This window comes from Rhipicephalus microplus, chromosome 6 (assembly GCF_043290135.1).
Source record: "Rhipicephalus microplus isolate Deutch F79 chromosome 6, USDA_Rmic, whole genome shotgun sequence".
Taxonomy (NCBI): Eukaryota; Metazoa; Arthropoda; class Arachnida; order Ixodida; family Ixodidae; genus Rhipicephalus; species Rhipicephalus microplus.
Window position 1 is genome coordinate 90,560,704 of NC_134705.1, and position 27,126 is coordinate 90,587,829.

At 45.6% G+C, this 27,126-nt stretch overlaps 1 protein-coding gene across 1 annotated transcript in view; it reads left to right on the plus strand.

Annotated features, from left to right (window-relative positions):
- Positions 1-27,126, plus strand: part of LOC119167489 (lysine-specific demethylase 3) — a 90,215-nt gene that overhangs the window by 15,982 nt on the left and 47,107 nt on the right. The window contains exons 2-6 of the mRNA XM_075866180.1: positions 1,061-1,241; positions 1,322-1,695; positions 1,755-1,954; positions 5,189-5,776; positions 26,521-26,914. Of these exons, the coding sequence (XP_075722295.1) occupies positions 1,061-1,241; positions 1,322-1,695; positions 1,755-1,954; positions 5,189-5,776; positions 26,521-26,914 (1,737 nt within the window). The remainder of the gene's footprint in view (positions 1-1,060; positions 1,242-1,321; positions 1,696-1,754; positions 1,955-5,188; positions 5,777-26,520; positions 26,915-27,126) is intronic.

Sequence of the window (27,126 nt, forward strand, 5' to 3'; positions counted from 1 at the left end):
GATTGCCGTAGTGGAGGGCTCCGAAAAGATTCACCATCTGGTATTTTTTAATGAGCTCTGACATCGCACAGCACATGAGCCTCAAGCATTTTTGCCTCCATCGAAATGCTGCAGCCGGGATCGAAGCCACAACCTGCGTGTCAGTAGCCAAGCACCCTAGCCACTCTTCCACCGAGGGGGCCATTCTTGATAATAATATAAATTATGATATAATATCTGGGATTTTACGTGCCAAATCCACAATATGATATTGGCCATTTCTAGCTGCTAAGATATTTTCAACCTTCTGGAGTTCTTTAACGTGCAGTGACATCGCATAGTACACGGGCTTTTACCGCACGAATGGGATTGCCTTGTTTGCTGCATTCATCATATTTCTTGCACTAATATGTGTCACTCAGTTATCCGCCACTAATCCAGCTAAAGTGATGCAGCCTATTTATGAGAGCATGACAAAGCACTGATCAGAAACACGCAAATGTGCCGGCGCAGATAGAGCACTGTAGCTGAAGGAAGCATTGGCAGAAACACCTGTGTCGCCGATAGCTAGTACCAAAGCCGATGTGGCGGGTGGAAAGGGAACTAGCACTCTCACAAGCGAAGAGGAGTATTTGGCGGGCTGTATGAAAGGGGGAGATTGATTGCCGTATCAAGGGGGGAGATTGAGCGGGCGTGGTACTGTAAAAGGCTGGAGAGACGCAAGGGCTCATTTTTTTTATAGAGTGGCATACCCGCTGTGCATAGCACTGCCTTGTTTGGCTTTGGGGATTTTCTGGCACACTGAACTTCATGGGTTTGTCAAAAGGGTAGCCTGGGGCCCCTTTAAAGGGAAGAAAAAGGGCATATCAATTTTACATAGCTACTGGGGTGATGCAAACACTGAGTAAATGGAGCAACAGCCTTCTACTAAAGCTGTGTATGATGCAAATGGGCTTTGCTTCACATGTGCAAGTGGTCTTAAGTGTTGTTTGCACTCATCCATGCATACCAAATGGAGCTCTAATTACTCTGTTTGATGATGTTTTATGTTTATCCGCGGTTTACTTTTTCTTTTTATTAGAACGGTCAGCGGACAAGCCAACCATTGCCGAACTGAAGAAGTCGAGCAAGCCATTTCTGCAGAATGCGTCGTGTTATGATGTTGCTGCAAAGCTCCCCAAGTGTAGGGAGTGTTGGATGACGCCGAACCAGAGGAAGAAGAAAATGCCAAACAGTCTCTGTCGCTTCTACGCATTCAGAAAGTAAGTTGGAGTGACATCGAAGTGTGTTCAAAGAAGAGATAAATTTTCATGTTGCTCATTTGGCACACTTTTACTTTCAGGCTACGCTTTGACAAGAATGGCATTGTGCTCAGTGGTGGCTTCTCGGAACCAAGTGATGCTTCAGATGAAGATTTAAAGCTCTGGTTGCCTCCATTGGATCATGCACCCAAAGACTTGAATGTTAAGACTGCAAAAATCATACTGTCCCATGTTGGCAACCAGTTTTTTGATCTCGTGGAGCAAGAGAGGGAAGCACAGTTTTTACACATGGGCGAAGATAAGACCATATTGTGGAAGCGCGTTGTGCAAGGTGTGCGGGAACTATGTGATGTCTGTGATACAACTCTCTTCAACACTCACTGGGTGTGTCGCAATTGCGGCTTTGTGGTGTGTATAGACTGCTACAAGGCAAAGAAGAATGGCACAGTGAAAGGTTGGTGATTTTTAACGTGGTTTCATGGTCTGTTAATTTACACTGTTTTGCCTTTTCAGCTGAGGACACCCCTCGGAAAGACAAAGATGAGTTCCAGTGGCTCCTGTGTGCCAATCGACAGCCGCACGAACAGGATAAACTGATGATGACACAAATAATACCTAGCACAGCTTTTTGGGACGTCAGCCAAGACCTGCTCCGGAGACGCCATGAGTGGAACAGCGACTGCAAGAAAAACTCCTCTAAAAGTCTCTGCAAGGTGGGTTATAACTATAATTCCTATTAAAAACAATTATTTTATAGAAATTCACTCTAGTGTTGACTACAAGAAAAACTCCTCTTATTGGCTGTGCAAGGTGGGTTATAACAATCATTACTATTAAAAAATAGATATCTTATAAAGATTCACTCTAGTGTTGGAATACTGTCCTGTCTTTCTGCAAGTTTGGGTTCCATCTTTGAGAACATGCTTGCCTGCACTTGGTGGCCATGAAAGCAGGCAGTTCACCGCATGGTTACAGGTTGAATCCTTGCTGGAAGGTGCTTGTTTGAGTGCATGTACTGTTGTTCATGGATAGACACGGGTCTTGGAGCAATCAATAATGGCCAAAAAGAGACATTTTGGCAAAGCTTTTTTTCGGGAAATATCCACTTCTGAGTACCTCTCAAACTAATGACGCTAAGTTTGGTTGGGAAACGTGATAAAATGGGCCTTCAAAGCGCTAAGGCAGCAGTGAAATGTCCCGAAAAGAACAAAATTTGTTCAAACATTGCGCGCGCCATCAGTGTTGCAAAGGGCCGAGCGCCGCCACCCTAAAGCGAGATATGAAGAAGTTTCCCATAGTATACCGTATTTATTCACATAATCCTCACACTTTTTTTGTTGGAAAATTGATGCAAAGTAGGGGGGTGCGAGAATTACGTGGGAAAAACTTTCCACAAAAACGTACAGAGAGAAAAAGAAAACAAAGTGGCCGCAAATCGGGATTCTCACACCAGCAGCTTATAGCAAGCTTTAAGAAATACTACTTAGAACTTACCTCAACAATAAAAGCAGAAGTTCAACACAAGGCAAGTTTTATTTGAGACACAAAAAGTGCAAGCAAATAGTCGAGAATCAGAATACCATACACGAAGGTTGTGGGCGTAGCGGTAGCGTTCGTCGCTCAACAGGAGCCCTCAAAAGGTAAGCGTAGAACGTCAGTATTGATCTGATGGCTTTTTAACAGAATTGTCCGCAGTTTCCTTCTGAAGAAATAAAGTTTACCATAAATCCCAGTTTTAGGCCGACGGCAGGCCCAATGCATCTTGGTGGCTTTCAGCTGTCGTCACCAGTAGCGAACACAAAACTCGTAGACTCCGAAGGGCCTACCGGCGGCCCTGTTGCCATCGTTTAGTGCATGATCTATCACTTGCAACTTGAAGCAGCCGTGTAGCTTCAGTATCACCCCATAACATGCCAAGATTACTATCATCATCATCAGTCTTCATCATCAGTCATCTATCATCATCAGTCTTCAATCATCATCAATCTCAATCTTCAATTATCAGTCATCAATCTTTTAAAGGGTGTCTATAACGGTAACAAGGTAGTTATAAAGTGGGAAAAACGGGTATCCAAGCCTGCAGAGGTAAAACGGGGGCTTAGGCAGGGGTGCCCCCTGTCACCCTTATTATTCATGATGTACCTACAAGGATTAGAGGCAAAATCAGAGGGAAGTGGACTGGGCTTCAACCTCTTTTTAGTCAAACAAGGAAAATTTATTGATCAGGCACTACCAGCATTAATGTACGCAGGTGATATAGTGCTAATGGCCAACAACAAGGAAGATTTGCAGAGATTGATGGACATCTGCGGTAATGAGGGAGATAGGTTAGATTTTAGATTCAATAGGGAAAAATCAGCAGTCATGATTTTCAATGACAACGAAGGTAGTGAGCTTAGAATACAGGAGGTCACGCTAGAGATAACAGATAAATACAAATATCTGGGCTTATGGATAAGCAATGGGACCGAGTATCTGAGGGAACACGGAATATACGTGACGACTAAAGGTAACAGGAATGCAGCAGTCATGAAAAATAGGGCACTGTGGAATTACAATAGGTATGATGTTGTGAGAGGAATATGGAAAGGGGTCATGGTTCCTGGGCTGACGTTCGGCAATGCGGTCTTGTGCATGAGATCAGAAGTTCAAACAAGATTAGAAATTAAGCAATGTGGAATAGGTAGGCTTGCTTTAGGAGCTCACGGGAATACACCAAATCAGGGAGTACAAGGTGATATGGGATGGACATCATTTGAGGGCAGGGAAGCTAGCAGCAAGATAAAATTTGAGAAGCGATTGAGAGAAATGGGGGAAGAGCGTTGGGCTAGGAAGGTTTTCAGCTACTTGTACATGAAGAATGTCGATACAAAATGGAGGAAGCGAACCAGGAAGTTGACTGGTAAATACTTAGAAAACAGCAGGTGGCCAAACCAAAAAAAACTATCGGTTAAGAAGAAAGTGAAGGAAACGGAGACTGACATGTGGAGAATGGGCATGATTAAGAAGTCCGCACTAGAGATCTATCGAACTTTTAAGCAGGAAATTGCCAAGGAAAGGATCTATGATAATACTCGGGGTAGTTCTCTACTGTTTGAGGCCAGGACGGGAGTACTACGAACCAAGACATATCGGGCCAAATACGAAGGGGTAGACACAGTATGCAGTGCGTGTGGAGAGGTAGAAGAAACTGCCGAACACTTGATAATGTTCTGTAAAGGGCTTCACCCTATAGTTCAGGATGATGGCGCAGAGTTTTTCAAAGCACTGTGGTTTAGGGACCGGGAGGGCAAAAAAAACTTTAAGCGGGTAGACTTAACTAGAAGGAGGTTATCTGATTGGTGGCTAAAGTCAAGGCACGAGTGAAAATTAAACTCTTCACTGCAAAGTACGAATCCTCAAACTCACTTTTTAAGGAAAAAAAAAATATAGTTTTTGGTTCATTAGGTATTACGGCTTGGTGGCGCTAGCCACCGCCCGGTCTAAAGGGTACAGCCATATCCATCAACCCATCCATCTAGTGGCTTGAACGACCAGACGACATTATTGCGGTAGTTTTTGGGGGTGCGATAATTACTCGAGGAAAAAAAGAAATCATATTTTTCTTGGGCGATGTGGGGGGTGCGAAAATTATGCGAGTGCAAGGATGACGCGAGTAAATACGGTAACTATTTGGAAAACATTGAAACCAATTGCATTTTTGAATACAGGAGGAAGAAACCCATATACATACATAATTTCATTACAGTATGTTGTAACGAAATTCTTGATATTTAACACCAGTGTCTCTCTTAAAACAGTGGTCACCCTGCATCGAAATTGAGTTCCAGAGCCAATTTTGAAGTTATTTTCTCCTCCTTCTAGTATTTTTCAGAGTGATGATGTAAAGTTGTTTGTTAATATTAATATGTTCTTGTGTTTTTGACCTTGATCTTGTGTTTTTGCAGCAACTCATGAGTGCTGTCAACAAGAGCTTCTCTGAGAAGGAGAACAGTGCAGTCAACAATGAAACGGGGCAGGCCGGAAAGCGCGAAAAGCAAGTTGTGAATGACAACGCCAACACGTCCTCTGATGCAATAGGTGGCAGCCATAGCTCTGACAGCGTAGGCACTCTTCTGTCGGCCTTGGGAGATCTAGCACTGTACTCCCCTAGCAAAGTTGATGACAAAAGTGATCAGCAGCAGGGGAGTGAAGCTGGTGATGACGAGAAGGGTGAAGACTTTTCCCCACTGCGTGAACTTCGCCCTACTGGTGGTAGTGCTGAAAAGAGCCAGGTGGATGAAGTAGTTGCAACAGCAGTGGAGCATTTGGTGGGCAGGAAAGATGAACAGCAACTGGTGCATTTCTGCCAACGCTTCCCCAGCCCACAAAAGGGCTGTGAAGTCTTGCCTGTACGTGGCAGCCTAGCCGAGACCTCACTGCTTTACCCCAACGTTCCCCATTCGTGGCTCTGCGATGGAAAGTTGCTTGTACTTCATGATCCAAGAAACAAGCACAACTTGACCATATTCCAGGAGCAGTGGAAGCGAGGCCAGGTTAGTGCATGTGGTGCATTCTCTACATTGAGTGTATTATTGAGCATGCTTTCTGGAGACTACTGCATACCTGGCAACTCTCCCATTTATCCCGGAGACACGTCATTGCTCGGGCATAGTTATACTTTTTCTGTAAAACTGCTCTGACCCCACAGCTTTCCAGAGATACAGCGGTATTCTTCGAACTAAACTAAAGTGATAGAGTGCCTTTGGATGTACTTTTAATCTATGTAAAACTGCAGCCGTGTTTTGTTATTTGCAGTTAGGGATGTTTTTTTTTTCATCTGGATCAGGAACTTGCGATAACACAAAAAGACCCGATTTTTATTTTCTCTATTGTTCTGAAAAGTGCCCACCAACCGTGCAGTTGCTGTTATGCTGTAATACTTGGTAGCTTCTTTATGCATAAAGAGTGTCATATGCATACTCTTGCTTTGCAGCGTTTCGCAGTGTACAACGCACTGTGGAGCAGTGTTTTAACTTCGTTTGTATGAATTCTTAAAGTCCTTATAATACCCTTCAATATTAATGTGCATTAATATTCTTTGATCGTTATAAAATTTTTCGTCCTTCAAACATTTATTTTGGGAGCTGTGCATGGCTGAACACACGACGGTAGGGTTTCCCAACTACAGTAAAAGATGCGAGACTCAATGGGGGTGTGCAAATACTCATATCTCGTGCAATTTCGCACTGTCAATACAACTAGCAAAATCTATTTCTGTCAAAAGAACCCGCGCAGGTCTTCATGGGACACTTGTGAATGGACGAGACAACACAGCGGCTGCCGGAAAAGCGCGGGTCGAAGCTTCGCTTGAGGCCAACTGAAAACTGAACACCAAAGTATTGCCAGAGTGGGCAGATCGGCAGCAACATTATTAGATCCTTCGGACAGAAACACCAAAACGCGTCTGGCCTTTTCTACGTCTTTATTGCCATTAATTTACTGCTGTGTTAGCCCCGTGCCTTCGTCTAATAGTCTCTGTTGATGATGGCTTGGCCGTCAACCACGCGGCATTTGTGGAAAATGTTAGTTTCCTTTTGAATCTGCGTTCGCCGTCAAAGCATGTGCTTTCGAAAAAATTACATCCGCAGAACGACCACAGGACAAGCCTGACTGGATATCGAATATCTACTGCATTTCCGAAACCACAGCGGCGGACATTCCTTGCAGGTCGATTTGGCCACACTTACCGTAACCCAGTGTTATCCCTTGCAAGTCCCAAACAAATCCCGCAGTACACACTGTGTACATGACAGGGAGAATAAGGGATGTATTTTATTCAGCGTTTTTTCTAAAAGCAGTCTCTTAGTTTTTTTGTTTTGTTTTTTTTACTCTCTGAAGATGAAATTTCGAAAGCTCAAATCATAAATACGTTTTCCTGTGCTCTCAGGTGCTAATTTAATTCTTCTGGACGTGCACTAAAATTACTGAAATTAGACTAAAGCACGCACAATTTTTTCATCAAAGTGCATTTTTGAGAAGAACTAATCATATTAGCACCTGTAAGCAAAAGAAAACCTATGCATGATTTGAACTTCTAAAATCGCAAAATAAAATTTGACTGATGGCAACATATAATGCTAAATGTCAGCTTGTGCTAGAGAAACACTCAGCCAAGTGTATTGCATACACATTTTTTATTTAAGAACAAAGCACAAAACACGTGCATTATGCACTGCGACTAGATGTTGCTTACATACATAATCGTGTTTAAGTGTACAATAAACCGGAATTGAATATTGAAAAAATATGAATATACAAGTACCACAGATACTACAAACGAGAAAAAAAGAAGCTGTGGTACAGATACTACAAACGAGAAAAAAAGAAGCTGTGGTATAACAAAACAGTGCATGCCATTTCATTAGATACGTGAGTATCAGGTGATTATCATATTCAGTAGGGTCGTGCTCATCCATGTCTTCAACTGATGCCCTCACGTCTTCAATGTTGCCTTGGATGTGACCTGTTAAATTAGGAGGTTTCTTTTAAGCAAATGCAAAGATTGTAAACACCTCTATAAAATGCTGTTTTCCCACAACATGCATCCCATTCACAGGAAAAATGTCAGAGAAAGTAAAAATTATTAAATGTAACTGAGAAAAACAACATCGAAGCTTGTTGTCAGTTGTACACATTGAGAAAGTGAATTGAAGAACACGACTTATTCCCACATGGTGCACTGGCTCAGGCAGCCAAGGTATTCTGGCACTTAGCCTGAGAAGGCGGGATTAAATCAGAGCTGATGTACCACATTTTGTTGGAGGCATGTTAACAACTACAATAATACTAATTATACGCCATGATATGATTATGAGGTTGCCCTAGTGGAGGTCTCAGGCACTTTTTACCATTTGGTGGTGTTTAAGGTGCACAGATATTACACATGTGCCTTTAGCATTTTACCTCCACCCGCATGGGACAGCTTCTGTGAGGACTGCACCCAAGGCCTTGAGGTTAGCAGCAAAGTGCTGTAGTCGCTACACCATCGCAGCAAACACGCTTAGTACCATTGTGCCTACGTGCTTTCGTTGTAAAGTATCTCATACTACCCCAGGAGGTAAAAGGTAATATAAAGCCCTCCATTATGGCACCTAATTCATTATAGTTTTTGAAAGTGAAACTACAGAATATAATGTTCAAAATTATGTCCTTTGACAAAAGGTGAAGCGCAGTAATATGGCTCGAGACAGTGGGGCCTGGTAGCAGCAATTTCTGCACTAAATTTGAGAAGTCTACTAAGAATGTCACAAAAGCAGAATACTTGCACTATTAACAAAAAAATAAAAGGTGACCCTCCCTTGTAAGTGGTAGTACATGTAGTTGGTCACATAAAGCATGTTTTGCTTTCTGAAAGGTTGTAACCATATAAACACATTACCAATATTATAAATCTGTCAAACAACAGATCTGGTTTTGTGCAACTGTAAGAAGAGCAAGTTGATAGTTCAGCACTCTGTTCTCGTCTCTTCTATCCCCTCCTGTCGTTTGCACTGTTAAGCACTTTCTTCGTCTACCATGCAGCACCAACTAGTCCAATGAAGCCCTTTGTTAAAGAGGAAACCGATTGCAACTCACAGAAACATTTAATAATCTCATAGGCAATTGCAAAGGTGAGGTATATGCACCACCTATCTTTCTTTACATACAATATATATATATATGTGACGTATCAAGTGATGGTTAGTAGAGGTAGAGAAGGAAGAAGTGAGATAGAATAAACATGGGGTATGAGCCAGGCCACGTCTACCACTCATCGTAGCGTCACACGAGTCGACAGGATGGAGACCTGCCTGCCCCTTCATCAGTCGTTCAGCATCGACGCAGTTCTATGCAAGACACCCTGACCACACATGGACAACCGTGCAAGCACCTAGCATTACGCATCGACCAGCATCATGTCAGAAGCATCTACTGACCTTCCCATCCCCAAGTACACCGGAGCAGCGGACGATGGACCCGTACAAGACTGGTTCGAGCTGTTCGAGCTCCACGCTACCGCTGCATCATGGTCGGAACGGGAGATGGTCATCAACTTTACTGACTACATCTCCAATTACATTAAACCAATTTTGCGCCGCGAAACGCGCTCCTCCCACCCTAAAAGAATTGATGAGCTTCTCTGTCATACTAACATATATCGGTACTCCTTTTTTCCCCGCGCAATCAACGAGTGGAACAAATTGCCACCAGAGGCTCTGGAAAGTGTCGATCTGAAATCATTTCTCCGTGCGTTACCTGCTCCATCTTTCTGATAGCTACACTCCCATTTCCTTTACAGTGCCTTTGTTCTTGTGCCCATTTTAGACAAAATATTTGCCTTACAATTTGCCACGCTTGTAACTAACATGCCCGGATGTACTTTTTGAATTGTTGCTGACTATTCTTGTACTTGAACTTTTTTTTTTTTTTTTTTTTTTTTTCACACAGCAAAACCTGCTGAGCACTACTTTCGTGCAGTTTTCAGTATAGCCTTGTATGGCACGGCAATTGTGGACTGCATTTCCAGTTTCCTTTCTATGTGAATCAACGTGTTCCTTTTTTTTGTACCACTGTATAATCTGTTCAATATTTTTTTGTACTTCCTGCATTTGTGTTCATTGTACCGCCCACCCCTGCCCAAAGTCTGGCATTCAGACTGGCAGTATTCTCCTAAATAAATAAATAAAAATAAATCTCAGGTGAGGCATTCAAATTTTACCTCACCCATATCTTTGAGAACGATGAGTCTTGGAAAAAGATCAAAGAAGAAATGATCATTCGTTTCAAAGAATACGATGAAGACCTGTTCATACCTCATCAGCGGAAGGCTTTTCAACTGACCCATCACAGTTACGCGAAGTCTTCCCGCAGTAAGCCTATTTTCCAAACGAGACCTCAGAGAAAATATACGACCATTGTACCATCATATATATGACTCTTCCGAAAAAACGTCACGCATTCTAACACCGACTGGTAACTTGCACGTCACAACAGCCAAGGTAAAGCCTCCGTATTTCGAAAGGAACCTAGACCATTTCGCCAAAAGAATGAACCTAAAGCTGGCTTTCCCAAGAGCAATGAAATCGGCATTCTCAACGTGTTCAATGCACCACAACACTTCAGATGTTACTGAAGCACCCGTTTCCGTTGATGCTTTGTGTCACACACAAGGCCCAGACGGTTTCGAACGTGTAACAGCACTTACGCGTGACGAGCTGGTGAATCCTCATAATACCAGTCCACACCCTGATACCAGCCCATACCCTGACGTTCCAGACCAGGGTCGTTCGACAGACATTCTCAGCCTAATCACGCTGCAAAAAGAAAAACATACGCCATCAGAACCATCTGAAGCCATGTCTGTTGTGCTCTCATCGTCAAGTGATAACACACATGTGAGTCAAAGCACTGCAGGAATTTCGAATCCACCAACGCAGGCGCATTGTCAACTGACAGAAGCATTTACATTCAAGGATGACTCACAACCTTCTTGGAAGCTTTCTCATCAGCCTGTCACGCTGCTTTCACCGCAAGACAAGCCTAGCAGTAGTGTCGACTACCGACAATCTACCGACCACATCACCATCTAAAGAAAAGCAGACTCATGTTCCTGAAAGAGGCCCATCTGACGAACTTTCACAACAAGACGAGCAATTTCAACAAAGGCAACTCCACGAACTCCAAGAACTGCAACGTCTACTCGAACAAGAACAACGATCAAGTGAAACCTCCTCACGAGTGCACTTGTGGCTGAAAGGTCATCAGATACAACATCAATTAAAGAAGCAAAGACAAAGTCGATGCCTAAGCCATCTTCACAGAAAGCAACGTCGACGAAATTTTCTGCACCAGTTCTCAAAGCCATGTCTGCAATCCAACAAACTGAGAGAACACCACAGAAAGTTACGAAAGAGACATGAAGCTACTACGTATACAACGTAGAAAAAAAGCCATCGCCCCATCGTCCTCGGTTCTCACGCGCACCGACTAGAAGCAAAGCATCCATTGCCACGACGGCACTGGATCCGATGCCAAAGACATCCGTCAATCCAATGCTACACAGATTTCAAGCCTTGTTCGTTCTTCACAAGACCTCAAGTCATGTCGTCATCAGTGGAGATGTGCAGGGCAGGGATATGCTATCCAGGGCGCAACAGCCAGCCTCGTCGAGCTAGCCTAGATAGGACCGGACTGCTGCCCTATACCGTGAAGCTTTTGTGTGAGTTAAGAAACTCCCTCCTGAATTCGAACTACCACGCATTTTGACATTCTTCACTTTATGCTTTTTGTTGTTTTGTTGATTGTAACTCGCGCATTCTTTCGGGGGGAGGGGGAATCGTGTGACGTATCAAGTGATAGTTAGTAAAGGTAGAGAAGGAAGAAGTGAGATAGAATAAACATGGGGTATGAGCCAGGCCACGTCTACCCCTCATCGTAGCGTCACACACACACACACACACACACACACACACACACACACACAAATATATATATATATATGGGATATGGCACAACGGAAGCTTTGTCAACAAGGATAAATATATTTATTTCCCAACAGTTTCAGGAGGGGTCCTCCCTTCATCAGGGGATGAGTTATACATCCCCTGATGAAGGGAGGACCCCTCCTGAAACTGTTGGGAAATAAATATATTTATCCTTGTTGACAACGCTCCCATTGTGCCATATCCCATACCTTCACAAAGACTAACTGGCCCATTGAATTATTACTCCCACTATATATATATATATATATATATATATATATATATATATATATATATATATATATATATATATATAGAGAGAGAGAGAGAGAGAGAGAATCTTGTGTCTCTTACATCCTATTTTGCTTGAAACTTTTAACTACTTTTTCTCGATCATAAAAACAGTGCAAGAACAGCATAATGACAAGCATTTGTCTCAACAACAAACTTGTCCGACTTACTAACGTTATGCGCTTTCTCTGCAAGTGAAATGTCAAAACTACTGAGTTGAAAAGAACTCTTGTTTCTATGCCTGATTGCAGCTCACATAAGCCACCATAATAAGATCTCAACATTCAGGTGTGTAGCAGCTAAATATGCTGTCCAAATATGCCAGCAACAATGCAATGGGTGATAGAGAGATTTGCTTGAAGAAATAAGTGCAAAAAGAATTGTACTAGGCAGGATACTAAGCAGGAAGTGCAATTTCCCTTTGGCACGTAGCTAAATGTAATTTGTAGCCAGATTATCTGAAAGCACTTCTCATTTCATTCTCTTGGCCGTGTCTGACAATCCAACCGAACCAAATTTTTTCTAACGTGTTTTCTGTAATAGCAACAAAACACAACACTTGCAGAGAGAGGTGGCCTGCTAGTACATAAATTGACCCAGGCAGAAACTTACACAAATGAATTCCACAGCTAAAAATTTTAAATGATTTTCATCCACACGTTTGTTTGTCATTATAGGATTGTACCCTGAAAGTTGCAGTAGTTTGAGGCTTAATTTGTGCAACTTTATCCACTACTTGACAGAAACAGTCCCCTTCCCCTACTTCTCTTAACCGGCAAAAAGTAATATTAGGTTTTCTTACTTTTTTTTAAAACTCTTCTCCACACCTTTCTCAGTGCCAGTCACAAAAAACATCAAAATAAAAGCCTGTTAATTTGACTGCCGTGGTACCAGCAAAATTATCCAAATTAAACAAATGCTGAATTACCCAAAGTACTAAGAACACAACAAAACAACTCTATTACAGATAGCGTTTTCGTTTCCTCGATGAACGCGTATATCGAGTGCCTACTTTGCATAAGAGCAATGTAAAAGCTGCCACTTTCGTCATTCACAACATTCATTCGTGAGTGCGGCTGAAACAACATAAGCACATGAAACACTTTTTTGCCGCAATGATAGCTGCACACTTTGTATTCATGCACATGAATTCCCTACAACAGCAGAGAACACCTACTACTTGACAACAGCTGAAGATCGTGCGGAGAGCAACAATATTGCGAGCTGGCTGCGATACCTCTAACATGGCACCGAAACCAACAGGCCCACGAAACACTTGCAGATATCTGTTTTGGCGCATTGTAAACACAGTACCACAAGTTCGAGGACGATTAACTTACCTGTGTATCCGCTCTGAGACCTTTCAGAGTTCTTAACTTCCACAGTATCGCCCCCGTAGGGGCGCCTGCGCAAGTAGGCGTTTGATGTGTAGCGACACCACGGTCCCGAGTTAACGGGGGAGTTTCTACTCCCTCCCACGCCTAGCCGTGTGTGGCTTTGCCGTGTCCGGGGAAAAGGGGATCCTGGGGGTTGAGCCGACGCTGCGTGATTGGACCTTTAAGGCCCCCCCCCCCCCCCCCGGCAGAGGCAACACACCCCTTTGGCCCCGGCTTCACGTAGACGGCACCCCTGGGCTGACCCACTCAGGGGAAATCGGCAGTCGCCTTTTCCTATCTCTCTCTCCCTACATCTTCGTCTTTATCTCTCACTTTTTATCTGTCCTGTCTTCTACTCTCTTCTGCCTACTTCCAAACTTCCTGGCGGCTAGGGTTGACCCTGTGCAAATAGCCTACCTTGGTCTAGGCGCATTGGGTTATAGTAGCGTTGTACGGCTGGTGTCTGCAGGTTTTAGCATCCGCAAACTTGTAGCGTCCCCTCGTTGGGCTCCGTGGTGGGTGGCCGCCAACGCTCCTGAAGAAAATGAAACTGGAATGCATAGAGCGTTTCCCTTGTTTAATGATCATACCGCCTTAAAGCGCGTACGCACCGAAGACTGGCTTTTTCAATCGATCAAATGAAAAATTTCCCCATTTTCATGTTATACATAGTGAGATGAGCAGCAAGCAAGCCAAAACAGTATCCCCCTTTGTAGTAGCCAGATGTCTCACAGAAACTATTGGAGCCGGGTACAAAGTTACCAAAATGGCCAGCGGAGACCTCCTCCTTGAAGTTTGAGAAAAAGAACAGTTTGAAAAGCTACAGAATCTTTCAACTTTTGGTGACACTCCCATCACTGTGACGCCACACAGATCTATGAACACAACCCGTGGAGTAGTATCTGATGCTGATTTGCTCGGCTTGACCGAAGAGGAACTTCTGGAGGGGTGGAAGAGTCAGAATGTGACCAATGTACAAAGAATCATCATTAGAAGAGACAACAAGGTAACACCAACGAAACACCTAATACTCACGTTCGCTTCCAGTAATCTGCCAGAAAGTATTCAAACAGGGTACACCAAGACGTCGATCAGACCATACATACCTAACCCACGTCGTTGTTTTAAATGCCAGAAGTATGGCCACGGCTCACAGAGCTGTCGTGGTCACCAAACTTGTGCACAATGTGGAGTGTCAGGCCACAATTTGCGAAGAACCATCACACTGTGTGAACTGTGGTGGAAATCATGCCGCATACACGGTCTTGCTCATTTTGGAAAAAAGAAAAAGAAATTATCACATTGAAAATTAAAGAAAATATCACATTCAAAGAAGCAAGACGAAGAGTGTCGCCATTTTACGGCGCTACATATGCTGATGCGGCACGTCAGGGGGCAACGTTGCACCAGCCCTCGCCACCCCTTCGGACAGCGCAGAGCGAGCCGTCGGCTGTGGCGCCTGCCCCCAAAGCGGCAGTAGTTCAGTCTACTCCGCCCCCTAGTGAATTGAGGCTGGAGACTCCAGGGTCCTCTGGTCTCAAGGCCTCCCCTCACCAGGCGAGGCCTAAAATCCGAACCGCCAGCTCGCATGTGCGGGCACCCAGTGCCTCTGAAGAGGCAATGGATACAACGGTACCCATGGTACCAAAAGTGCGGCGCGGCTCCTTGGAGCTCGCCAAGAAAAATAAGAAACCAATAACGGGGCCGGACGACCGTCCTGCCACCTGAATTAACGAGCTCACTCCAACACAGGATACTCTTTGTACACACAGCAGCATCTCTCTTGTTTAAATATGCAGACAGAAATATTACAGTGGAACATCCGAGGCCTTCTTCGAAACCTCGATGACTTACAAGAACTCCTCCATGAACACAATCCTAGAGTGCTGTGTGTATAACAGACACACTTGAAACGAACAAACACAAACTTTTTACATAACTACGTAATCTTCCGAAAGGATAGAGATGATGCCATGCCACCATCCGGTGGTGTAGCGGTTATAGTTAATCAAGGTATAGCATGTACACAATTACCCCTTCAAACTTCCCTCGAGGCGGTGGCTGTCCGAGCAGTTATTCTAAACAAACTCGTCACTGTCTGCTCTTTGTACATACCTTCGCACCACCGTCTTGAAAAACTTCAATTCCAGTCTTTAATAGACGAACTACCTCAACCTTATCTGGTCCTTGGGGACCTGAACGCACATAATGGTCTGTGGGGTGACTCTCGCTGTGATGCACGAGGTCGCCTCATTGAACAATTCCTCATTTCATCAGGTGCTTGTCTGTTGAATAGGAAAGAGGCAACATACTATAACCTTGCCAACAAAACTTACTCTTCCATAGACCTCAGTATCGCATCTCCTTCACTTGTACCATTACTTCAGTGAAAAGTCATAAATAATCCATACAGAAGTGACTATTTTCCTTTAGTTTTGAGTACACCAATAATATATTGTCGCGCGTGAACAAGAGGGACTTCAGGTAAAGAATACCGCGTAGTCACAGAGGCGCAGGTCAGGGACACCACAACCAAAAAACAAAAGCCTCGGCGAGAGCGCGCTAGCCCAACAACTTCTTCCTCGTTTTTCTCCTCGATGCGGGCTCGTGCTCGCCGCAGTTCATGGCCAGGTGGCATTATTCCCCCACTGAAAAAAAAAGCATCGCCCCGATGCTCGCGCGAATGGTAGTGGATAAGCGGAAGTAAAGCAGACATGCACACTGTGGGCACACTTAAGAAAAAAAACAACAACAAAAGAACAAGGCTGAGACACGGTCCCACTAACGTACGAAGTACGGCTTGAGCCGTACAACGTGAACAATCTCTGGGTAGTGCTTTCGACGCTGGGGTGACATGGTTCCATATGGAACCACCTCATAATTCACGTCACTGATGCGACGCACTACTTTGTAGGGTCCAAAGTAGCGACTCAGGAGCTTTTCGGACAACCCTTGGCGGCGAACCGGAGTCCATACCCAAACTAGATCTCCTGGGTGGTATTCGACCTGTCGATGGCGAAGATTGTAGCGGCGTGCATCTGCAGTTTGTTGTTGCGTGATATGCAGGCGTGCCAACTGTCGAGCTTCTTCGGCAAACTGAGCAAGCTGCTCAGCGTCAGGTGTGAGCGACCCGTCGTAATCGTGTGGCAACATAGCGTCCAACATGGTCTGGACCTCACGCCCATAGACGAGACGGAACGGTGTGAATCGTGTCGTTTCTTGGATGGCAGTGTTGTAGGCGAATGTTACGTATGGAAGGACCTGATCCCACGTCTTGTGTTGAACGTCTACATACATGGACAACATATCGGCGATGGTCTTGTTAAGTCGTTCCGTCAGGCCGTTAGTCTGCGGATGATACGCCGTCGTCTTGCGATGGCTCGTGAAGCTTAGCTTGAATACATCGTCAATGAGCTGAGCCGTGAAAGCTGTTCCGCGATCAGTGATGACGCAAGACGGGGCGCCATGGCGAAGAACGATCTGTTCGACGAAAAACTGGGCAACGTCGGAAGCTGTAGCTCGTTGCAGGGCTCTTGTCTCGGCGTATCTCGTTAGATAATCTGTCGCTACAACTATCCATTTGTTACCGGCAGATGACAGAGGAAACGGCCCCAGTAAATCCATGCCTATTTGATCGAACGGCGACCTTGGTGGTGTGATTGGTTGCAGCAGGCCTGCAGGCTTCAGTGGCGGAGATTTGCGGCGTTGACATTCACGGCAGCTTTTCACATATCTCTTGACGTACATAGCAAGTCTCGGCCAGTAGTACGCCTGTTGAACTCTGGCGAGAGTTCGTGAAGAACCTAGATGCCCGGATGTGGGTTCGTCGTGGCAGGCCAGAAGAATGTCGTCTCGCATGTCAGATGGGACCACTAGCAAGTAGGCTTTCCCATTGCCGTTCGAGTTTGATTTATACAAGACACCGTTCCGCAGGCAGAACGAAGAGAGATTGCGAGAGATGTGCCGAGGTACGGGTGTGTTGCGTCCTTCTAGTTGGTCAATGATTGCGCGAATCTCGACGTCATCGTGTTGTCGTGCGATCAAGTCTGTTGCAGTGAGGACTCCGAGGAAGCCGCAGTCATCGTCATTGTCGGGATCACAAACTCCAGTAGGTGCACGTGACAAGGAATCAGCATCTTCGTGCTTGCGGCCTGATTTATAGACAATGGTAAGGTCAAACTCTTGCAAACGAAGGCTCCATCGTGCCAGACGCCCAGACGGGTCTCGTAAATTGGCTAACCAGCACAATGAGTGATGATCAGTAACTACTTTAAAGTGACGACCGTAGAGGTAAGGCCTGAATTTCATAGTGGCCCACACTACTGCTAGGCACTCTTTCTCCGAGGTGGAATAGTTCATCTCGGCGCGAGACAGGGCACGGCTGGCGTAAGCTATCACGCGCTCGGTGCCTTCTTGATGTTGGACAAGCACGGCGCCGAGACCTACATTGCTCGCGTCGGTATGAACTTCCGTGGCAGCATCCTCGTCGAAGTGAGCAAGAACTGGTGGTGCCTGCATACGCTCACGTAGATCGATAAAAGCCGCGTTCTGTTCTTCATTCCAAACGAATGGTACGTCGTCACGTGTGAGACGAGTCAGAGGCTCGGCAATTCTAGAAAAATTGGCGATGAAGCGACGATAGTAGGCGCACAGACCGAGGAAGCGGCGTACTGCTTTCTTGTCACGGGGAACGGGAAAGGAGGCTACGGCGGTTGTCTTGTCGGGGTCAGGTCGAACACCGTCTGCGCTCACAACATGCCCCAGAAATTTAAGTTCTTTATAGCCAAAGTGGCATTTTTCTGGCTTCAGCGTGAGGTTCGCAGAGTGGAGTGCTTCCAGAACAGCCTGCAGACGTTTCAAGTGTTCCTCGAAAGTGACCGAAAATACGACGACATCATCGAGATAAACTAAGCAGGTGTTCCACTTCAGACCGGTAAGAACAGTGTCCATCATTCTTTGGAATGTCGCTGGTGCAGAACACAGGCCGAAGGGAAGCACCTTGAATTCATACAGGCCGTCCGGTGTAACAAAAGCAGTTTTTTCTCGGTCTCTTTCATCAACCTCAATCTGCCAGTATCCGCTTTTCAAGTCTATGGATGAAAAATACCTTGCTCGCCGTAGTCTGTCTAGTGAATCATCGATGCGTGGCAGAGGATACACGTCTTTTTTTGTCACGTCGTTCAGCTTTCTGTAGTCCACGCAGAAACGCAACGTTCCGTCCTTTTTCTTTACAAGAACGACTGGCGATGACCATGGACTATTGGACGGCTGTATAACATCATCCTGAAGCATCTCTTCGACTTGAGCATTGATCGCGTCACGTTCTTTGGCAGAAACTCGGTAGGGTTGTTGCTTTATGGGCGAGACATCGGTGTGTATAATAATCCGGTGTTTCATAAGGGGCGTTTGACGCACCTTTGAGGATGAAGCGAAACACTCTTGAAATTCAAGCAACAGCTCCTGCAGCGCTGTGCGTTCTTTCTGCGTGAGGCTCGAATTGATGTCCACCTTTTCAAGAGCCTTAGAAACGCCGGTCGATGTCGATTGTAGCCCACTATTTATTGATGCGGCAGAAAAACATTCAGCAACGTCTTCGATGGGGTAGGCGAAAGCGATAGCGGTGCGTCGAAACAGGTGCCGCTGCTCATTACTAAAATTTGTCACAAGCAGCGTGGCACGTCTGTCGTGAAGCGTAATGAGGCTGCGGGCTGCGCAGACACCTATGCTAAACAAAAGTGTCAAGTTGCCTTCGGCGACTGCCTCACCGTCACGTATCTCGTCACACACGACTTCAACCAGGATGCTTGAACGTGGAGGCAACGTGATTATGTCGGCCGAAACACGAAGCGAACTGAGATGGCTGTCATCAGGCTTTTCTGCTTTGTCTGTAGAGAACGTCACTGTGCGCTGTCGGAGGTCAATGATAGCGCCGTATTCACGTAAAAAGTCGATGCCTAGGATGAGGTCTCGGGAGCATTCAGGAAGTATAAGGCAGCTGCAGAGAAATGTGCGTTTGCGAATGCCGACTCTAATCGTGCAGATACCGAGAGGGGTGACGACGTGCCCGCCGGCTGTACGGATTCGTGTCCCGTACCACGGCGTACCCACTTTCTTGAGATGCGTCGCCAGTTTTCTGCTCATGATGGAGTAGTCGGCCCCTGTGTCTAATAAAGCTGTAATATCGTGGCGGCCGTCGAGCACTACAGGTATATCTAGGGAAAGTCGGCTTTCTGATTCGGGAGCTGTCGTCGTTGAACCACTGCTGGTACATACTCGCATGGATTGGGGCCCTTGTTCGTGTCGTTTATCAGCGGCCCCGCCCCCGAAGGTCGCTGTCGTTAGTTTTCCCGCCTAGGGCTGAGCGGCCGTGCTGGCGCCGCCCCTGGGTAGTTCGGGACACTTGACGAAGACCTTCTTGGAGATGGTGATCGTGACTGGCGCCGCGGGAGCAGTGGCATGCGCTGCTCGGACAGGTACTCCTCAATCGCTCTGGGTCTTTCGCCAAATCTTGGCCTGGGTGAGTCGACGGCGAAACCCTGAAGTCCGAGGCGACGGTACTGGCATTCGCGGTACACGTGTCCGGCTTCGCCACAGTGGTAGCACAGCGGCCGCCTGTCCGGTGTGCGCCATACGTCCGATTTCCGCGGGAGGAGCTGCCGATTCTCGAAATGCTGGACTGGTTGAACTGCTGGGAGTGGATCGCGATGTGCAGGGTGTACGAAACGGCGTGGAGGAGCGTAACGACTCGCAGCTTCGGCGTACGATGCAGGAGCGACGTAACAGCTCACAGCCTCGGCATAAGATGCACGGTGAGGCTCGATCGGTACAGGCGGGGAAGCATCGTTGGACAGCGGGACTTGCAAAGCCTGCTGTACTTCACTCCTGATGAGGCTGGAGATGGATCCCGCAGCAGGTGGAGGCGGCCCGTGAATCTTCTGCAGCTCGTCGCGTACCACCGATCTGATGAGGTCGCAGAGAGCTTCGAGATTGACGTTACTCCCCGCAACTCCAATCTGGTCCACCGGCGAGGCAACATTCACGTGGCGGTCGTACACAGCTGATCGCTGCTGCAGCATGTTTTCCATTGTCGTTGCTTCAGTTAAAAACTCTGCCACAGTATTCGGGGGACTTCGCACGAGACCAGCGAAGAGTTGCTCCTTAACTCCTCGCATTAGGTGGCGCAACTTCTTGTCTTCTCCCATACCTGGGTCAGCGCGACGGAAAAGGCTCGTCATGTCCTCCACGTACGCCATCACGCTCTCGTTCGGCATTTGGATGCGTGATTGGATGGCCCGTTCCGCTCGTTCACGGCGATGGGGGTCAGCGTAACTTGCCAGCAGCTGACGGCAAAACATCGTCCACGACGAGAAGGGTTCGCGGTTCTCGTACCAAGTACGAGCTCCGTCCTCAAGGCTGAAATATACATTCCGCAGCTTGTTGGCGTCGGTCCACTCGTTGAAAGCCGCAACGCGTTCAAAGTGAGCCAACCAGTCCACAACATCCTCCAACATGGAGCCACGGAACACCTTCGGCACTCGTGGCTTCTGCAGCGTGTAATTAGCCATCGGAATATTTTCCGTACCGCTCTGGGGTGGTGCAGTTGATGCCATCTCCGGTAGAGGTTCACGCTCGGGGGACAATCCTCGGATTCTCCGGCTGGCCCGGTGGACAGGTGTTGCGACTGCGGGTATAGGGCTCCCAGGAGGCGTTTGGATCATTGACTGGGAATACCCAGCGACTCCACCAGTTGTCGCGCGTGAACAAGAGGGACTTCAGGTAAAGAATACCGCGTAGTCACAGAGGCGCAGGTCAGGGACACCACAACCAAAAAACAAAAGCCTCGGCGAGAGCGCGCTAGCCCAACAACTTCTTCCTCGTTTTTCTCCTCGATGCGGGCTCGTGCTCGCCGCAGTTCATGGCCAGGTGGCAATATGAATGTCCTCCACATGTTCCCAAATGGCTGGTAAACAAAGCCGTCTGGGAACAATTTCAAAAGCTTACTCACTTAAATTGGACTGACATATGCAGATTAGGCATAGATGAAGCTCTGCAGTACTTCACGGCTTTTCTTACTGACGCAGCAGCCAAGTGCATTCCACAAACATCTGGACTGCCCGGCAAACGACACGTCCCGTGGTGGAACACTGAATGTCAGAGTGCGCGAAGGAACAGAACAGGGCATGGAGGTTGCTGCAGAACTCGCCGACAGCGAAAAACCTTGAGAGTTTTAAGAAAATAAAATCTCGAGGCAGGAGAACGCATCGGCAGGCCAGAAGAGAAAGCTGGCACAAGTTTTTATCAGGGATAAATTCATATACACAAGAGGCCAAAGTCTGGAACATGGTTCGTAGGGTAGCAGGAAGACAAGTACACTCACCCCCACTCGTAAACACTCAGGGATACCTTGGAAGATCAGGCAAACTTCCTTCGTGCACACTTTGAATGGGTATCCAGCTCGTCTCACTATACTGACACTCCAAAAATACAGAACAAGAATAGAAAAGCAGAAACTCGAACACAAATCCACTAGATACGAGGCATATAACCAAGCTTTCAGTCTAGCTGAGCTCCGAACATCTCTAAACTCCTGCAGTACTTCTGCCCCAGGTTCTGACCGTGTGGATATGAAATGTTAAAAACCTACCAGCCGAAACACGAAAAACGTTACTTTGTTTGTACAATGCTATCTGGTTTTCTGGCACTATCCCTACCTCCTGGAAAGAGGCTATTATTATTCCCATTTTGAAAGAGGGCAAGGACCCTTCTTTAGCTTCAAGTTATAGTCCTATTGCATTTACAAGGTTGTGCAAAGTCTTCGTAAAAATGATAAACTGCCGACTTGTACATATCCTTGAAACAAACAATTTTCTCGACCCATTTCAGTGCGGGTTTCGAGAAAGTAGATCCATCACAGACCACCTTGTTCGTATCGAGGCACAGATCAGAGACTCCTTCGTCCATAAACAATATTTTCTCTCTGTGTTCCTCGATATCAAAAAGGCGTATGATACAACATGGCGTTTCGGAATTCTAAGAGACCTGTCCCACCTTGGTGTGCGCGGAAGAATGTTTCACATAATCGAAAGTTACCTGTCAAACCGGACATTCCGTGTACGTGTGGGCAGTGTTCTCTCCCAAACATTTGTCGAGGAAACAGGCGTGCCACAAGGTGGTGTACTTAGTTGCACACTTTTTATTATCAAAATGAATTCCTTGCACTTGTCCATCCCTTGCAAAATGTTCTATTGTACATATGTCGACGACGTTCAGCTTGGCTTCAAGTCATGCAACTTGGCAATGTGTGAGCGGCAGGTTCAGCTGGGTTTAAACAAGGTCTCCAAATGGGCAGATGAAAACGGATTTCGACTTAACCCACAATAAAGCACGTGTGTCTTGTTCTCTCGAAAGAGAGGCATGCACTCGGAACCTGACATTCGACTGAATGGGCAACGTCTGTCTGTCTGTCAAAGCCGAGCATAAATTCTTAGGCTTAATCTTGGACAACAAGTTGACCTTCGTACTGCACATCAAATATTTAAAAACAAATTGTTTAAAAGCCATGAATGTTCCAAATGTGTTGTTGCGTACTACGTAGGGTAGTGACAGGCAATCCCTCATTAACCTGTATAGAAGCCTCATTTGCACCCGCTTAGATTATGGGGCCGTTGTTTACCAGTCTGTGACTCGAAGTGCTTTGAAGATGCTGTACCTCGTGCACCATTTGGGCATCCGCCTCTCTACGGGTGCTTTTCGCACCAGCCCCGTAGAAAGCCTTTACGTTGAGTCAAATGAGTGGTCGCTTCATCTGCTGAGAGCTTACATGTCCTTTGTATATTTCCTTAAGGTGAAAGCAGACAAGAAGCACCTCGCATACTTTACTATTAATGATTTGTCGAGCTCCATTCTGTTCTAAAACAGGCCCTTGATGGGGCAGCCCTTCTCGGTTCGCCTGAAGGGTCTAGCTGAGGAAACTGGAGTGTCACTTGAACACAGTTTAATGGCTCCTGTAGCATACCCACCACCGTGGCAGTGGCAGACTATAGACTGCGATGTGTCTTTCCTAGAAGTTACAAAACATGCACCTATTGCCCATATCCGAACGTACTTCCTGGAACTTCAACACAAATACACACGTCCTGAGTTCTTTACAGATGCCTCCAAGTCTAACTCCTCTGTGTCCTACGCTGCTGTCGGCCCATCCTTTTCGGATGCTGGCCCTCTACATCCAAGCACAAGTATCTTCACAGCGGTAGCTTATGCGATACTCGTGGCAGCTAAACATATCAAACAATTACAAATACAAAAAGCAGTAATTTATACAGACTCCCTCAGTGTGGTAACGGCTCTGCACGGTCTTAAAAAACAAAAAACCCGGTCCTTGTCTCACTTTACTCCATTTTGTGCATACTCTACACACTCAAACAACATGTTGTAGTGTGCTGGGTGCCAGGGCACCGTGAGATCCAAGGCAACGTGAGGGTGGATCAGCTCGCTGCATCCGTCCACAAAAGCACTGCCCCTGCACCCATATTAATCCCGGCCTTTGATCTTAAGCCGTCTCTCAAACGAAACCTCAGGGACTACTGGCAGAGCAAGTGGGATACACACACACAAAACAAACTACACATTATTAAGCCACACCTTGGTCATTGGCTGCCAGTATCAAAATCGCGTCATACAGAGGTAATACTAACGAGACTCAGGATAGGACACACATACACGACACACAGATATCTTTTGTCCTGTGGCGATCCACCATTGTGTGACTGATGTGGTGAAGCATTAACAGTCCTTCACATGTTAATTCAGTGCAAACACTTAGAAACTCTAAGAAAACAGCATTTTCCATTACCGTACCGACAACATATACCTTTACACCCTGCAATGTTTGTTGTTAGGGAACCGCTTTTTAGTCATAAATCATTGTTAGTGTTTTTAAAAGAAATTCATAATTTTCATATCATATACCCGGGCATTCCATAGCACGACCTCTCCAGAGAGGTTTTTGCTGCGGTGGCTACACAGGGAAGCACTTGTCTCACGGCCCTTGGACGCCAGGGTATGAACGAGTGAGGTACTTGTGCTAATGCCATACATGTCCACCATCGTTTTACATTATCACCAACTTTTGTCACCTATTCACACCACACACACCTTTCACGGCATGGTCATGATTTTATTACTTGTATGTTTTTACCCGCCTTACTGCGAGGAATTTTATGGCCCTTATACAGCCGCATATCACAATCATTATTCACATTCCTTGTCCCATGAACTGGCGCTCTTTGGCCATCAAATGGCCCTTGCGCCAAAAAACAACATATATCATCATCATCATTCCACAGTGTCGCTGTACAGAAGCTAAACCACGGAAGTCAGACTATGAAGGGGGTAGGAATCTTGTGCGTCACTCATGCGGACACAGCTGCTTAGAATAAAAAAGGCAAAACAACACAACTATGGCAAATTATTTTGCTAAAGCTTAGTAAGTGCAAATTTTATGTTTTATTTAACAACAAAAATCTTATGAGTTAATTACTAAAAGCAAGTAACAGTTTCATTTTTTTCAATGTTTCAGGTATTGAAAGACTTATGAAATGGCGCGGTGTCTAAACAAAGTTGATCGAAACTTCTGTCATTCACTAACGCACACAGCTTTACCGTTTCCAAGACGTCAAATTTCAGATACGTAATCTGTATGCTGAGAATATACCTCGTTGGTATTGTTTATTATTCATTTTTGCGATATTTATATTTTCATCAGTTTTTTTTTTTTTTTTTTTGCTTCACTCGATGATCATCTATGAGTTAAGCAAAGTGTAGCTAGTTTTATTTTGTGTGCGATGGGCGCCAAGCCGCAGCCAGAATTACCAAAGCAGGTTGAGGACGCAAAATTTGTACGGAACTACATTTTTTTACGGTCGTCTGAGGATATTTTTGAATATCCGTTGTGTGAAATTATAAACTCGGGTAGCAATGAATGTTCATTTGCTATCCCTCACAGGTCCGTTAATGTCCGCGGATGTTCGGAATCCTTTCGGATGTCCAACAGATATTGTGTTTTCATTTGGTTTTTGTTATCCTTAATTGCATATGCTGCAGTTTTGTTCGCCCCCGTTTGTTTAAAGCGACGTTGCCTTTACTAGTTGAGCATTGGACGCGCGTGAACCTTCGGAGTTCTGCTTTGTGCTCATTAGGGTGAGTTTTCTTAGAATGTGTTTTATTCTATAGATATAAATTACCCCTTTTTACGAGACTGGACGTAAAAGACACTATGGGTAGGCAGGATAAGCGCTGGTTATTAAAGGTAACTGACTAGATTCTAAGAGGAGGGAAATGGGTGAGGGGGCGGGGGACGATTAGGTGGGCAGATGAGATCGATTAGTTTGCAGGTATAACGCATATCCAAGAGCCACCAGAGTTGTCCGAATGGAAACTGCGATTGATAAGAAAACGTGTATATAGTATCCTAATTATGAGAGACTCTTCATAGAATAGTAAAAAGTTGCTCCCTCGTGCATGTGTCTATGAAGGGGTTCAGTTATAGAAAGAAAAATGGTTTGTTGATGCGATGAAAGTGCATGTGCTAGTCATAATTTCAGGATTTCTTGCTTTGCTTGCCGCGATCATTGCTGCTCTTTGATTCATCAACAGTAAGGCTGGTGCTATTTTAAGGTAATCTTGACATATGCTAGAAGAATAAAAAAAAATCACTCTCGGCCTTGCTTCTATGAAACACTGAAGTGAATGTGTTCAGCCGTTCACTTTTAAACGCCTTCAAAATACACAATGAGCATTCATCTGCCGTAGAAGAAGGTTTCATTGACTTTTTGGCGTTGTGTAGTGTGGTTGGCAGCTATCGTTTTCAGCCTCGCTTTCAAGAAGGTGCTTTGAACAAATTAGTGTTAGATATAGAAGGGATTCTGTAAGTGTTAGGCATTATAAATTCAGTATTCCTTATCAGTTATGCTTTCTGTAGAAGCTTCGTAATAGTTATTATGTAGTATAAGATAAAATGCAATGTTTTTCAATATTACATTGCTTGGAGGTAATATTCAGAATATGGTAATAATGGTAATCCAAATTTGCTTTGTGCTTCTTTTGCAGCCTGTGCTGGTCACTGGTGTTTCTAAGAACTTGAATATGTCACTGTGGCACCCCGACTGTTTTTGCCGAGATTTCGGTAAAGTACGAAACGACCTGGTGAATTGCCGAAATGGCAGCATCCTTCCATACCAGCCAATGCGGAAGTTTTGGGAAGGCTTTGAGAACTTGCGCAAGCGCATGAAAGATACAGATGGAGAATTTATGCTGCTGAAGCTGAAGGACTGGCCACCTGGTGACGACTTCAGCGACATGCTGCCCAGCAGGTTCAATGATCTCATGAAGGTGTTGCCACTACCAGAGTACACTTACCGGGATGGAGTTTTCAACTTGGTTGGGCGGCTGCCAGAATGTTTTGTCAGGCCGGACCTTGGGCCTAAGATGTACAGTGCCTATGGTACGTTCATTCCCTTCTTTTTACTGCTTTGTTTATTCACCATAGTGTGTGTATGTGTGAAGCCACTAAAGAAGGGGTCTAACAAAAGACTTGGCACATTGTAAGCACAAAACGGTCCTCACTGTACCATAATTTGGAAATAGCAGTTGGGTCTATCTGCACAAGCTTGGTACCTATATATTTTCACCCATGGTGAACACTCGTGTGCCTTG